Source organism: Rhinichthys klamathensis, unplaced genomic scaffold, assembly GCF_029890125.1.
Source record: "Rhinichthys klamathensis goyatoka isolate OS25496 unplaced genomic scaffold, OSU_Roscu_1.1 h1tg000174l_1, whole genome shotgun sequence".
In the NCBI taxonomy this organism is placed as follows: Eukaryota; Metazoa; Chordata; class Actinopteri; order Cypriniformes; family Leuciscidae; genus Rhinichthys; species Rhinichthys klamathensis.
In genome coordinates this window covers 622,847-638,379 of record NW_026606704.1, presented here as the reverse complement: position 1 = coordinate 638,379, position 15,533 = coordinate 622,847, and the positions used below count along the sequence as shown (strand labels likewise).

The window sequence follows — 15,533 nt, the reverse complement described above, 5'->3', positions numbered from 1 at the left end:
AAAGGTTTCAAAAGTTACATTTTTAGGTCAGTCTGCCTCAGAGGTCTAACAACACTCGTCTATAGCCCTATCGGACGGGACTAGTGTAACATGGAGAGGTGGGGTTTTCCACGTTTTTTTCAAGTATTGAGGTGCTTGATGAAGTATTCAGTTCTTTTGCACAAATCTGTGGCATATAAATCTAGCTTATATGTGTTTGCACACATGATATCAGGAAGCAACGTAACACACACATGACGACAGGGAGGTGACGGCGCTGTGTAAATCCAGTTACTCTCCCACTTCTGCTAGTTTTACTGAGATCTCTTATCGTGTGCTTTATGCGCATCTAAGCAATTAATACGGCTCTATCACAGTGCTTGCCATCTAGACATGACGTAAAACACACGACATGTTGTAATGGAGGGCATGGAGTTAGCCAATCACAGCAGTGCCCGTTTACTTCCGTCTGGATGGAGAATAATTTGGTGCAAATAACTTTTAATTCCTTTAAATAATAAGGCCATACAACCCTTCCTCCCCCAATATTCAAGTTGTGGTCATGGCTTTGCTGTTATGGCTTTGCCTTCTTGACTTTCCTTTGAGGTTTAAGGATTTGGTGCATGAACACACTTTGATTGAGGCACTGGTATTGCATGTAGGGCATGTTCAAAGCATCCTCAAAGTGGTTGTTTCTCATCACATGACCATCCTTGCTCTGGTTGTTTGAAGAATCCCCCACAGCACATCCATGCTCTTCCAGGAGAAAAAGTGACACTTATCAAAGCTCTGCGACAGAAGCTCTACCTGCCAGAGTACTGAATAATGGCATAAGATGATATAACCATTGAAGAGAGGAAAGGGAATGAGATGAACTATACCGTTTAAAACTCAATAATACAATCCCCTGTAGAGTCATTATGCTAATAGCTTATTATACCTGTTAGAATGCGATTATTGGTAGAATCAATCACAGAACTGGACATAAAACTGACACTCCAATTTTACATGCACTGTAAAAAAGAAAAGAAAAAAGATAACTTGCATTTCTCATTTAACACCATGTTTTGTTGGCACATATTAATATATTTAGTGTGGTACATTATATTTTTAAGTAAAGTAAAATTTGTTGATTTGGATGTTACCAAGAGAGTCAGCTTTGAGCAGAAGTCATGATGTCTACTACTACTATCTACTACTAATCAAACTATTATTGCATACGAAATTATGATTGGTTTATGTTTTTTGCTGATGATACTCAATCAGTGAACATAATCTCATTTACATTCATGGGTATTAAACACACTTCCATTATTGTACATTTGGAAGAACTGACTATTGTATTCATGAGATATTAAATGGAATTGGTTCCAGCTAGATCGACAATGACAGCGTTTCATTCTGTCCTGTGTGATTTTTAAAGATAATGGTAAGAACCATTGTGACATCAACACAACTCAACAACTTATGTGTGCTAATTATTTCATCATTCATGCAAAAAATGCAAATGACTTTTATTAGTTCCACTTGCATCATATTTATAAATATATTTGCTATTGTTATACTGGTGTAGCCTGACATATTCATTTTGATTCAGTCATATTAAATTAAATCTTTTTTGACTTTAGTAAAACTTTTTTTTTTTCAGTAGAGCACTTCATAATGTAAAGGAAATTAATTTCAAAAGATAATTGCCTTTGCACTATCAAGTGCATATCTTTTCAAATCTTCTCCACTTAGCTATCCATTGTGAATGCATTTGAATAATGTAGTACTTTCAATTTCATTTAATAACTCACATTTTATGATCTGACATAATCTTCCACATGCATTTATCAAAGTAATAACCTGTAGAAATGGCTGTATCAAAGCTATTGCAATACTGTATATAACAGTGTATGCATATTGATAACGCATTCAATTGCTACGTCGTAGGGATAGATAGAGCAATGTAAAAGAACAGCTAATCCCAAAATGAAAAATTCCATCTATTAAAACCCACAAACATCAAGCCGAAACCATATGCTGTTTTTCCCAAAGTATTGTATAAGAGTCCAACATTTATCAGGCTTCAAAAAATATAACAACTTTTAATTCAAACTTCAAACAATCCTAAACAATCCTGTCATATTTACCTGTGCCCTTCCTTCCTGTCTAACACATACAGAACAATATACAGAAATTGAATAAAGTTATCAAACAGTCTGCACTGCATTAGATTAAATATAGACTAATCCTTATTAAAGCTACAGAAGTTCTTTAGTCAAGAGCAGGGAGTAATTTCCTCTGTTCGCTTTGTTCTTTGATTAACTTTGATGATAGACGGCTTTCTTGGCTGCTGTCACTTTAAAACCAGCCGCTGCTGATCTCATTCTCTCACAACTCTTTAATTTAAGACTTTATTTAACTCATTTAAGTCTGCTCTTATGTTATGAGGATACTCGACAAAACGGATTGGCATAATTGTGTGTGTTATGGTTCGTTCAAGCGCGAAAGAGAAATGTATTCTGGCACACAGTCTGCGCACACGATACTGGCGTGTGTCGTGTGTGTGTGTGTGTGTGTGTGTGTGTGTGCCTCACATAGACAGAACATTCACAGTCAGCGTGTTCTTGTCACGCTCGAATGGTTTTAAAGCATTTGCATGAATAAGAGCAGGATCATATAATGTAACGCCACGCTAGCCAAAGGATGACGGTAAAACGGATGCTGCGTTAACTGTGTTAAACTGGACAAAAATAATAGCATGCGTTAACACGTTGACAGCTCTAATAAATATATAATTACAAAATTGACAGCTGATTTTTATAAAAATGTAGTTTGATCACTAACATCTCAGTTTTTTAAAAGATTAAAGCAATTATCAAAGTTTGATCAATGTTTGATAAAATGCAAAGCAGATTTATATCTGTGCAAATCTATGGGATTTATGTGCATTTACAACTGCATCACTTCTTGGGAATTGGATTCTGCATGTCATGATTACACTTTGTAACAAGAGGAGGCTCACACACACAGCACTGTATTCTAGAGGTCATCTTTATTAAAGCAGAAAAACACACATTACTATTTACTGCCAAGACGTTGTTAGTTAAACTAACTACTCAGCCTTTTATCCCGGCAATTTTTAGATCTACCCCACCAATTCATTGAAATGTCTTCTGGGTTCATTTAGAGATTAGTAAAACTGCTCCTATGGGAAACATGTTGCAGTTCCCTTTCGTAGTCACTCCGAGTTACGTCGGATGACGGAGAATGGGGGTTTCGCCAGAAAGCCAATCCTCTTCGAGTATTAAAAAACGAGCCAATGGCAAAGAAATGCCATGGGTCTGCGGAATTTGCATAATGTATCTCCGCCTCACTGCGTGAGTATTTAAGGAGAAACACCTGCAACAGCAGATCATGTTTTCGCTTCGGAGCCAAGAGAACCTCTTCACTCCACAGCCACATCTGAGTTTACAAGTGACTCACCTCTTCGAGACGAGCGAACTCTCCAGTGTTGGTGTGACGGCGGTACCCAGCGAGTCTTCACATTGCCTGCGATCTGTGCAGTGGTCTGCCTGACTTTGTGTTTTCTCCCTGGTCGCCTCAGCATTGCAGAGTTTTTCCTCTCCTAAAAGAGCTGCACGTGGCACGTCTTTTTAAAGATGTCTCGCCCGTGTTCTTCTGGTTGCGGTCGATATTTGTCATCTTCTGATGGGCACGAGCGCTGCTTTGTGTGTCTGGGCTTTGATCACGCTAAAGCAGCGCTCGTGGATGACTCATGTTCCTTCTGTGGGAACATGGCCATCGCAACACTAAGATTAAGACTCAATGATCTTTCAGTGAGAGTCCCCGCGTCCACCACCCGTTCTGCTTCCTCCACGAGAGGTGGTAGTTCGGCTGGGGGACAGGGTGATCTGAGGGTGACGGTGTGGAGCAATCCGACGATGCGTCCTCGGACCACGCCCCCCTCCGCTGTGTTGCAACCCGCGAGTGCCGCGGTGATTCAGGCGGGCTCTTCTTCGGAAGCCCCGCGTGTTTCATTCGGCGCTCCAGAGGATGACGCGATGTCGATCGCGGCATCACAAGGTGGGCTTGAGTCTTCAGGAAGTGAGGATGCGGCTGCGTTGCCTCCTTCGGGAGTCCCAGCGTTGCCCGTATCGGATCCTGAGATGACAGCCATGCTGTCCCGGGCAGCCGTGAGCATCGGGCTAGAGTGGAACCCTCCGCCCTGCCCCGAGCGCTCGCGGTTGGACGATTGGTTTTTGGGTGCGGCTGCCGCCTCACGGCCTCAGCCAACCCCAATTCCTTTCTTCCCGGAGCTGCATGAGGAGCTGTCGAGATCATGGAAGGCTCCTTTGACCTCCCGTGAACGCTCGTCAGCTTTCTCCGCCTTTCCTCCCCTCGATGGCGCAGCTGCCCATGGGTACACTGGGATTCCCCCGGTGGAGCGCTCTGTTGCGATGCAACTGTGTCCTCAGAGCGCCTCCTCTCGTGGCAATCCTAAGCACCCGTCCAAGGCCTGTAGATTCTCGTCATCTATGGTGGCGAGGTCTCACAGAGCTGCAGGACAGGCGGCTGCTGCCCTGCATGCGATGAGCACCTTGCAGGTCTACCAGGCCCAGCTGCTCAGAAACATGCACGAGGGCAGGACTGACCCAGGGACGTTCGACGAACTGCGTGCCGCCACTGACCTCGCTCTCCGGGCGACGAAAGTGGCCTCACGCTCCCTGGGTCAGGTGATGGCCACTAATGTGGTCCAGGAGCGTCACCTATGGCTGAACCTGGCCGATATGCGGGACGTTGAGCGGACTCGTCTGCTCGATGCTCCCATATCCCAGGCCGGCCTCTTCGGCGGAGCGGTTGAAGACTTCGCCCAGCAGTTTTCAACCGCACAGAAGCAGTCTGAGGCGATCAAACATATTCTGCCCCGACGGCCAGCTGCTGCCTCCACCCTGCCGTCGGCACAGACGCCTCAGCCTGCTCGCCGCCGAGGGCGCCCTCCTGTGGCTCCCGCCCCTCCCGCACGGCCCCAGCAGCAGCCTTCACCCGGGCCGCGTCGTGGAGGAAGCCGCAGGAAGGCGTCCCAGCCCCCTCAGGCCCCGCGCCCCGCTAAACGCCAGGCCAAGCGGCGCTCCTGAGACGGGCTGCTCAGTGATGGTGTCGGTTTTTTCACAGGAGGCGGTTGCAGGCCCCCTCCTTCCCCCGGTGGAGGGCCGGGGGAGAATCTTTTGTTCTCCACTCCCCGCTGCTCACCCACGGGTGGGCAGCACCCTAATGTGGTTAAAGAAAGAACCGAAATGTCCATCACTGAGCACACAGAGCCGGATGACAGTGCGCGACGCCCCCGTGCCTCGCCACTCTCGTCCTCCTCTGTCTCTGAGGGCGAGGATGACAGTGCGTGCCGTCCCCGGACCACACCACTCTCATCCCCCTCTATCGCCAGACCCCTGGCAGAGCAGACCCCCGTGGAACGCTGGTCCTTCCCTGGTCTCCTCTGTCAGGGCGCGGAGCTTGGCTGTGCACACGCTCAGGGCCGCTATGCCACCCTTGCCTGTGCCGGTCACTCCGCTCCGCTGCCCCTCCGGGGGGACGCCTGTGGCTCGGATGATTCCGCTGGATAAGTTTTTGGCGGCTTGGTTAGAGCTCCCCAATCTGTCCCATTGGGTCGCCCGAACTATCAGGCTCGGCTATGCGATTCAGTTCGCACGGTCTCCTCCCCGCTTCAGGGGAGTCCGCTTTACTATGGTCGGTGGCAATGCCCCGGTCATGAGAGCGGAGGTTGCTACCCTGCTGGCGAAGGGTGCAATCGAGGCTGTCCCTCCAGCCGAGATGAGGTCAGGGTTCTACAGCCCCTACTTCATTGTCCCCAAGAAAACCGGTGGGTTACGGCCAATCCTGGACTTGCGCGTCCTGAACCGCTCCCTTCACAGGCTGCCGTTCAAGATGCTCACGGCCAAACGCATTTTCGAATGCGTGCGGCCACAGGATTGGTTTGCAGCGATAGACCTGAAGGACGCCTACTTTCATGTCTCCATTTTACCTCGACACAGACCGTTTCTTCGGTTTGCTTTCGAGGGGCAGGCATACCAGTACGAGGTTCTCCCATTCGGGTTGGCTCTGTCTCCTCGCGTCTTTACGAAGGTCGTCGAGGCAGCCCTTGTTCCCCTACGCGAACACGGGGTTCGCATCCTGAATTATCTCGACGACTGGCTAATATTAGCTCACTCTCGAGATCAGGTTTGCGAACACAGAGACCTTGTGCTCCGGCACCTAGCCCGTCTGGGCCTTCGGGTCAACTGGGAGAAGAGCAAACTTTGCCCCGTGCAGAGGATCTCTTTTCTCGGTATGGAGATAGACTCGGTCGCCATGTCCGCGCAGCTTACGAGCGAGCGCGCACACTCACTGCTGACTTGTCTTCGACAGTTCGAGGGCAAGAGTGCGGTCCCACTGAAACTTTTTCAGAGGCTCCTGGGGCATATGGCATCCGCAGCCGCGGCAACGCCACTCGGATTGCTTCATATGAGACCGCTTCAGCTGTGGCTTCGCGATCGAGTCCCGAGGTGGGCATGGCATCGCGGTACGCTCAGAGTTCCAATAACTCCGACCTGCCGTCAGACCTTCACCCCGTGGCGGAACCTCAGCTTTCTACGGGCCGGAGTTCCCCTAGAACGAGTTTCCAGGCATGTTGTCGTCTCCACAGATGCCTCTGCCACGGGCTGGGGCGCCATGTGCAACGGTCATGCAGCCGCGGGCTCCTGGACAGGACCCCAGCGCCTTCTGCATGTCAATTGCCTCGAGTTGCTGGCAGTACGCCTTGCCCTGCACCGCTTCCACGCGTTGCTCCTGGGTCAACACGTACTTGTCCGCTCGGACAATACCGCGACAGTAGCGTACATCAACCGTCAGGGTGGTCTACGCTCTCGCCGTATGTCGCAACTCGCACGCCACCTCCTCTTATGGAGTCAGAAGCACCTGAGGTCCCTTCGTGCTATTTACATTCCTGGAGTGCGGAACCTTGCAGCCGACGAGCTGTCACGGCTCCGGCCAACCTCTGGCGAATGGAGACTCCATCCCCAGTCGGTCCAGCTGATATGGGACCAGTTCGGGGACGCACAGATAGATCTGTTTGCCTCCCTCGACTCATCCCATTGCGCCCTGTATTACTCCCTGACCGAGGGCACGCTCGGCACGGATGCACTGGCGCACAGCTGGCCGCAGGGCCTACGCAAGTATGCGTTTCCCCCAGTGAGCCTTCTCGCACGTACTCTGTGCAAGATCAAGGAGGACGAGGAGCAGGTCATATTGGTCGCCCCATACTGGCCCACCAAGACCTGGTTCTCCGAACTGATACTCCTCGCGACAGCACCTCCTTGGCCAATTCCTCTGAGGAAGGACCTCCTTTCTCAGAGACGGGGCACCCTATGGCACCCTCGTCCCGATCTTTGGAGACTCCACGTGTGGCTCCTGGACGGGACGAGGCAGGTTTGAGTACCCTGCCACCAGCGGTGGCGGCTACCATCACTTCCGCTAGAGCATCGTCCACGAGACATGTCTATGCGTTGAAGTGGAACCTCTTCGTTAACTGGTGCTCTTCTCGCCGAGAAGACCCCAGGAGATGCTCGATCAGCGTTGTGCTTTCCTTCCTGCAAGACGGGTTGGAGCGAAGGCTGTCTCCCTCCACCCTGAAGGTGTATGTGGCCGCTATCGCCGCATATCACGAAGCAGTTGAAGGTAAGTCTCTTGGAAAACACGACCTGATCCTCAGGTTCCTGAGAGGAGCGAGGAGACTGAATCCTCCTCGCCCTCCTCTCGTTCCCTCTTGGGACCTCTCAGTGGTCTTAAGTGCCCTGCAGAGGGCTCCCTTTGAGCCTCTGCAATCAGCTGAGCTTAAGATCCTGTCAATAAAGACAGCGCTCCTGGTTGCGTTGGCCTCCATCAAGAGGGTAGGGGACCTGCACGCATTCTCCGTTGACGAAGCGTGCCTGGAGTTCGGGCCCGGTCACTCTCACGTGATCCTGAGACCCCGGCCTGGATATGTGCCCAAGGTTCCCACCACTCCCTTCCGGGACCAGGTGGTGAACCTGCAAGCGCTGCCCCGGGAGGAGGCAGACCCAGCCTTGGCACTGCTCTGTCCAGTACGCGCACTCCGTGCTTACGTAGACAGGACGCAGTGTTTCAGGACCTCAGACCAGCTCTTTGTCTGTTATGGTGGGAAGCTGAAGGGAAAGGCTCTCTCCAAACAAAGGTTGTCTCACTGGATAGTGGACGCCATTGCTTTGGCATACCAGCAGCAAGGTCGACCATGCCCCCTTGGTGTGACCGCCCACTCCACCCGGAGTGTGGCGTCCTCTTGGGCTTTAGCGCGTGGCGCCTCGCTAACAGACATCTGCAGAGCTGCAGGCTGGGCGACACCTAACACATTCGCCAGATTCTACAATCTCCGAGTGGAGCCAGTCTCCGCCCATGTACTGTCTTTTTCAAGCTAACATGGGAGCTGTTAAGTGTCTCGCTTGCTCGCCATTCCACTCCACGGACTGGATACGTGCGATATTTCCTCAGGTAGCCTTCCTCTCTGAAGCCCTGAGTCCTCCAGCACTGTTGACGCTGGCGCCAGTGTCTATTGCCTGTGCGTCGGCTAGGTGCCTCCGTGTGCATGGTTCCTCCTCTGAGTAACCCCCACATGTGTATTTTCCACTGTAAGCCTCTTTGAGCATGTGTCTTTCCCTCGGCAAGTCACCTGCCACTCCTGGAGTTGAAAGTAGATGCCACCCTACGGGCTGGTCACTCCAGTGTTCCTCCATATGTAGCCCCCTTGGGCCATATGTGTATTCTTAAGTCCTCCCCTTGGGTAGGCATGCTGCGGCATATCTCCCTGAGATATGCTTCCCAGTGTACCTTGGTATTCCTGTGTTAAGTAGGACTCCTTCGTCCGTGCCTATATCACGACAGGGAGGTCAGACTTCGCAGGGCACTGGAAGACAGCTGTGAAGGTGGCGTGATTACACGGGGACCCCCATTCTCCGTCATCCGACGTAACTCGGAGTGACTACGAAAGGGAACGTCTCGGTTACGGATGTAACCCTCGTTCCCTGAGTAGGGAACGGAGACGTTAAGTCTCCGTGCCACTTCCGCTGTACCGCTGGGTAGACGCCTGAGTTCAGTCTCGGCTCCTCAGCGAAGACATGATCTGCTGTTGCAGGTGTTTCTCCTTAAATACTCACGCAGTGAGGCGGAGATACATTATGCAAATTCCGCAGACCCATGGCATTTCTTTGCCATTGGCTCGTTTTTTAATACTCGAAGAGGATTGGCTTTCTGGCGAAACCCCCATTCTCCGTCATCCGACGTAACGTCTCCCTTCCCTACTCAGGGAACGAGGGTTACATCCGTAACCGAGACGTTTTCCATAATCCTGGACTTGAGGTGAAATGTATCGCTGGTATGGCCAGTGTGTCTTTCTTCTTTTCTCTGTTTCTCCTGTGTTGCTTGTATGTTTTGTAGCCTATATCTATTAATATGTGAAATTGTACTGTCCTGAAAATGTTGTATCAGAATTAGACTTTCCTGAATAAATACAGAATAAATGTTGCATAATCATATTTGGTTTGAGAGCTCTGGTGAAGGGAAAGATTTTTTTCCAAATAACGACTTTGTCTCATACATAGACATACAGCCTCATAAGATGCCTTTTGGTGTTTTTTTTTAGACTTGAACTACATGGTCACAATGAACAGCATTGAACAGCGTAAAAAATCTTCAAATATGTTTAACAGATGAAGAAAAAAAACACCATAAAGGTTTTGAGCAACATGATGGCGAGTAAATAATGTTTTATTTTCTTTCTTTTTTTTGTGTGCAAAAAATCCTGTAAAGTGTGTCATTTTGAACCCAGCCTGTTGGAAAACAGATTGCTCTGTCCAAAACTCACTGGTTGAGGATTGCAATTCAGTTTGATGCAAAAAAAAAAAAAAACATAAATAAATACTCTCTCACTGCACCTTTAAAGAGAATAGCACATGAAAGATGTCACTAAAGCATTCTGAGTCAAGTAACATTTCAAAGGACCCACAATTAATATGCTAAAATTACTTAACCAATAATCTTGGATTCAGATCATTTGGGGGTTGATCATATTTGTAAACTTCATATGTGATTGTCCTCCATCCTCAGTGGCACACACAACATTTAAAAGCACAGTATTACATTCATAACGTCTTTCATTCTGAAAGCAAATCCGCCACAGTTTGTTCCAAAAGTGCAATGCAATGCGTGATTTACCAAAGGTCTATAAATAGAAAGTCAAGGAAGAAAGAAAGCTAGAGGCTTGGAATTTTCTTAAGGTATGCATTGTGTATACATGAATATATTTTTTAAATTGACAGAAACTCAAATAATAGAAAAATAAATAAGGCAAGTGCAGGCTAATTGCATTTTTATAATACATTAGTTGCATTAATGACTTTAAAAATCTGAACTAACTGTAATTGAATCCTTTTTACTGGCTTCCCCACTTCTCTGGTAACCAGTCAGAGAAGTAAAATATAATATTTTATGATTATTTTGTGAGATGCCTTCCTGTAAATTAAAGAGTAAAGCACGCGCTAGCAACGCCAAGGTTATGGGTTTGATCCCCAGAGAAAGCAACCGATAAAATGTGTACATTATTTGAGCATCCGCCAAATGCGTAAACATGAATGTAGATCCCATCCGCAAAACATGGTAGGCAACATGATGGACAGAGCTGTGGAATGCTAAGGCTATTCGTCTTAGTATAAAAAAATTTCAAAGCACTTCTGAAAAACATTTTTATGAGTTCCTCTCGCGCTGCAAACTTACTTACCCAATGTGTTTCCGACCAGAGATACAAGGAAAACCATGATATATCCAGCTATGAGCACCCATTCATATTGTTTAGGATGCAAATATTCCCTCCAAATGTACTTGAGAAGTTCGTCGTCGTCATCAACATGAGAATGCGAGTAAATTTCCGTGGAGTTCAGATGCAGCGCTGGTGTGGAACAGGCATCGCACGCGTCATTAGCGGTGATCGCGGACATGTTGCGCGCGGAGCCGGGCTCTCTCTCCAGCATCGCGGATGACTGACATGAGTGAGTGAAGGGGAAAGAGAGAGGGGAAGGGGGATACAACTCAGAGTTGATGGCGTCGTGACGCAACGTGCACCTCTCAGCCTATTATCAATTAGTTACCAAGACAGAGAAGCGTTATATGAAGTCAGAGACGCTATAGATTCTATCGAGTGCTTGCTGCATGGTTCTTAATGTCTCATGAGGATACTCATGTTTATTCAAGTGTAGCTGTCAGTTGTATGTCGCAAAATAAATGATAGCCTACCCACAGTCAAACAATCTTATTATGCTGTACTAGAATTTTTTTTTCCCTCTTTGTGACAGGTTCATCATGTTGAATTATAATGATTTATGGTAAATAATAAAGTAGAACACAATGCGATTTTGGACATCACTTTTAATGATGCATGGAGGTTTATATCTTCACATAGGCCTAATGGTGCCCAAATAGTGTTGCATTTAAATGGAATTTAGTTAGTTTGGACTTTTAGGCTGCGTCCGGAAACTAGTTTAGACCACACTTTTTTTCAACTAAAAAATGTAAAAGTTTTTATGCGTTTTGGCCATTCATTTACAGGACAACAGCATTTTTTTGGGGGCCTGAAACCGTAAAATTTAGGAAAAGGGGTTTCAAGGTTTTGAAAACGAGGCCTTTACAGTCTCTTAATTTGTGCAAACGGTGACGTCATTTTACGCAGGGTGTTTCTTGACAAAGAGACATCGCCATCTACTGGCCTGACAGCAGAATACAGCCTTTTAAATCATTTTTGTAGATCCGTGTGAACGTCTCGGTTACATATGGTAACCCTCATTCCCTGAAGTCGGAAGTCCAGCCAAGTCGGAGTGATTCCAATGATAGGAATCTCGCTAGAGAGTCAATCTACTTCGAGTGTAACTAAACAAGCCAATGCACATTGGCGTACATTCATTTGCAGCAGCTGCTCTGCCACTTTCAGATTGCACTTCAGTTTTTCGCTGAGGAGCCGAGCAGTTGGCCCGGCCGCACAGCGGGGTACAGGACATGTGGCGAGGGGACGTACGTCTACGTTCCCTCCATCAGGCAACGAGGGTTACCATACGTAACCGAGACGTTCCCTTTCAGTCAGTCACATTCGACGCCACGTCGGAGTGATCCGACTAATAGGAATCCCTACCAAAGTGCCAAAGCTGCTGCCCCCTTCCAGCACCCTGTGCAAACCGCCTGCCCCTTCTTGCCTGGAAGGACGATAGGAGAGGGCTTACACAGAGAGTGTCTGTCACTGTGGCAGTGCTGAAGCGGCCTCACATGGAGCAGCCTGAGCGGTGTTTCTGCTGCTGCCACTGCCATATGCCCCAGGAGCCTCTGAAAAGAGTTCAGTGGGACCGCCGTCCTGAAAAGAAACGTATTCAAGCAGTTCAGCAACGATCGAGCGCGTTCCTCTGTGAGGAGTGCTGTCCGTGCGACCAAATCCAAATCCATACCGAGAAAAGAGATCCTCTGCACGGGGGAAGAGTTTGCTCTTTTCCCAGTTGACCTGAAGACCCAACTGGCTGAGGTGACTGAGCACCATGTCCCTGTGTTCGCATAGCTGATCTCGAGAGTGTACTAGTATGAGCCAGTCGTCGAGATAGTTAAGGATGCGAACACCCTGTTCTCTCATGGGAACAAGGACCTCCTCCGTGACCTTCGAAAAGACGCGGGGAGACAGAGACACTCCGAAGGGCAGGACCTTGTACTGATATGCTCGACCCTCGAACGCAAAGCGCAGAAACGGTCTGTGGCGAGGGAGAACCGAGACATGAAAATACGCGTCCTTCAGGTAAATCGCAGCAAAGCAGTCTCGGGGACGGATGCATTCAAAAATGCGTTTCTGCGTGAGCATTTTGAACAATAACTTGCGGAGACTTCAAGATCGGTCGAAACCCATCGCTTTTCTTGGGTACAATGAAGTAGGGACTGTAGTACCCTGACCTCAGGGGGAGTTAAGGAACACAAGACACAGCCATAGATGTTATGGAGCTAGAAATGTGTCTTTATTACATGCGAGAAAATGAATGATCTGAGAGAAAAAAAAAAGTTTGAGAGAAAAAATTATCACACTGATAGCAAAAAAAGCATTTCATGAGAAAAAAATTATATTTGAGAGAAAAAAATGTCATATCAATAGCAAAAGATAATATTTGAGACTAAAAAAAGTTGAGAAAAAGTATTTTCTCATAGAACATAAAAAAATATAAATTAGAATTTTTTTTTATTATTTCTGAGAAAAAAAATCTCTCTCAAAATACTTTGAAAAAAATCTTAAACATATATTTTTTTGCTATCAGTGTGAAAACATTTTCTCTAAAAAAAAGTTTCTCTCAAACCGCTTTTCTTTGTTCTTAATGCATTTTGTTGCTCTCGTGTCAGGATTTTGCTTCCGCTGTGAAAATTGTGTCATGGGCGGGGCCACGTTCTTTTTTTCCTATTGGAACGTTCCTATTGGCCAGTCGGGTGAGCATCGTCTTGTCTTGGGAGTCGAACTGAATCATTACACCATTGTTCGCGTTCGGTTCACCGTCCTAGATAGATGCCGCCTCTGCCTTAGTTGAGCACGGACACTCCAATGTTTGGGTATATGATGACACACACAACTCGATGGGTAGCTGGCTGAGCAAGTTCAGCATTACTGAAGATTAAACATTAAAAAATAGCACTCATGCAAGTTTACCAATCATGATGGCTAATTAATAATTAGCTTTACTAGCGATTAGCAAGCTAATAATATAATACACATTAATTCATGAATATGAGTGCTATTTTTAATGTTTAATCTTCAGTGATGCTGAACTTGCTCAGCCAGCTAACATTCAGTTGTATGTGTCATCATCTTTTGCGGGAGTCCCACAAATCGTTTTATTCTCCCTGAACCCTCACACACAGAGTGAGTGCATTACAGCCCGCGCTCGCACTAGGCCATCAAATCTAGTCCCCGCCGCACTCTTTTGCGTTGGGAGTGCACGTCTCTAGATCAAAGGCCCGGCCCGAGGATAGTGACGGGAAATATCGACCTGACCTCGGGCTCGGGCAGAGAATCTAAAGGCAGAGGAGGCATCCATCTAGGTCATAGGTCGGCAACCCGCGGTTCTAGAGCCGGATGCGGCTCTTAAGCGCCGCCCTAGTGGCTCCCTGGAGCTTTTTCAAAAATTTGAAAATGGAAAAAATATTTTTTGTTTTAATATAATTTCTTAAGGAGGAAAAACATGACAAACATTCTTAAAGTTTTTCAACGTTGTAAAAATGTGTATAATAAATATTTAATTTCAACATTTCTGTCAACGAAGAATTTACGTCATAGACTGTGACACACGTGTCTGTCAGATCGGCGTGATGCCAGACCGGTGGCTGACAAACTAACCGGGTTGGGTTGCCGACAACATTTTGGGTTGCCGACCCCTGATCTAGGTGAACCGGACAATGGTGTAATGATTCAGTTCGACTCCCAAGACAAGACGATGCTCACCCGACTGGCCAATAGGAACGTTCCAATAGGAAAAAAAGAACGTGGCCCCGCCCATGACACAATTTTCACAGCGAAAGCAAAATCCTGACACGAGAGCAAAAAAATGCATTGAGAGCAAAGAAAAGCGGTTTGAGAGAAACACTTTTTTTTGTTTTGAGAAAATGTTTTCATACTGATAGCAAAAAATATATATTTAAGATTTTTTTTCAAAGTATTTTGAGAGAGATTTTTTTTCTCAGATATAATTTTAAAAATTTCAAAAACATTTTTTTTTATGTTCTATGAGAAAATACTTTCTCTCAAAACTTTTTTTAGTCTCAAATATTATTTTTTGCTATTGATATGAAAACTTTTTCTCTCATGAAATGTTTTTTTTTTGCTGTCAGTGTGATAACTTTTTCTCTCAAACTTTTTTTTTCTCTCTCAGATCATTTATTTTCTCGCATGTAATAAAGACACATTTCTAGCTCCATAGAGATGGCGTTCCTGGACCACCATGGTGGACATCGCATGACCGACTCTCTGCGGAGCTTCTCTGGCTCTTCTCTTCTCAGCCCCTATTAGAACTATGATATTCTATTCTATACTTTTATGAATTCTATTGAGAAACCATGAGAAAAAGGTGAATAAAGACTGAGTCAATGTTCAGAAATTATTATAATGTTTTGAACTATGCTGATATTTTCATTATTAAAAAATGCCATTATTTTATATGAAAAAGTTATTAATTATATTTTATTGACAAAATATTTCAGTTTGTCTTGTACATTTTTTGATTAGATCAGATAACATTGGGGGCGTGTTGTTCACATTTCACTTCCGTTCTGTCAGGGTAAATCAAGAAAAAACTATACACGGTATTAATGTATAAGTGGATTTACACAAACTGAGAAAGTCAAAAAGTGTTTGGTTTGCCCCGATACATCGTTGTAAACATACCATTAGGCAGCTGACTTTCCTCGCTGCCCTATCATGCAATGACTTTGTCAGCTTTTGTGCA

At 46.5% G+C, this 15,533-nt stretch overlaps 1 protein-coding gene across 1 annotated transcript in view; it reads right to left on the bottom strand.

Annotated features, from left to right (window-relative positions):
• Positions 1-11,100, bottom strand: part of hcrtr2 (hypocretin (orexin) receptor 2) — a 59,664-nt gene extending 48,564 nt beyond the window's left edge. Inside the window, exon 1 of the mRNA XM_056260163.1 lies at positions 10,805-11,100. Within this exon, the coding sequence (XP_056116138.1) occupies positions 10,805-11,054 (250 nt within the window). The 5' untranslated portion in view covers positions 11,055-11,100. The remainder of the gene's footprint in view (positions 1-10,804) is intronic.
• Between the last annotated feature and the right edge of the window lie 4,433 nt (positions 11,101-15,533).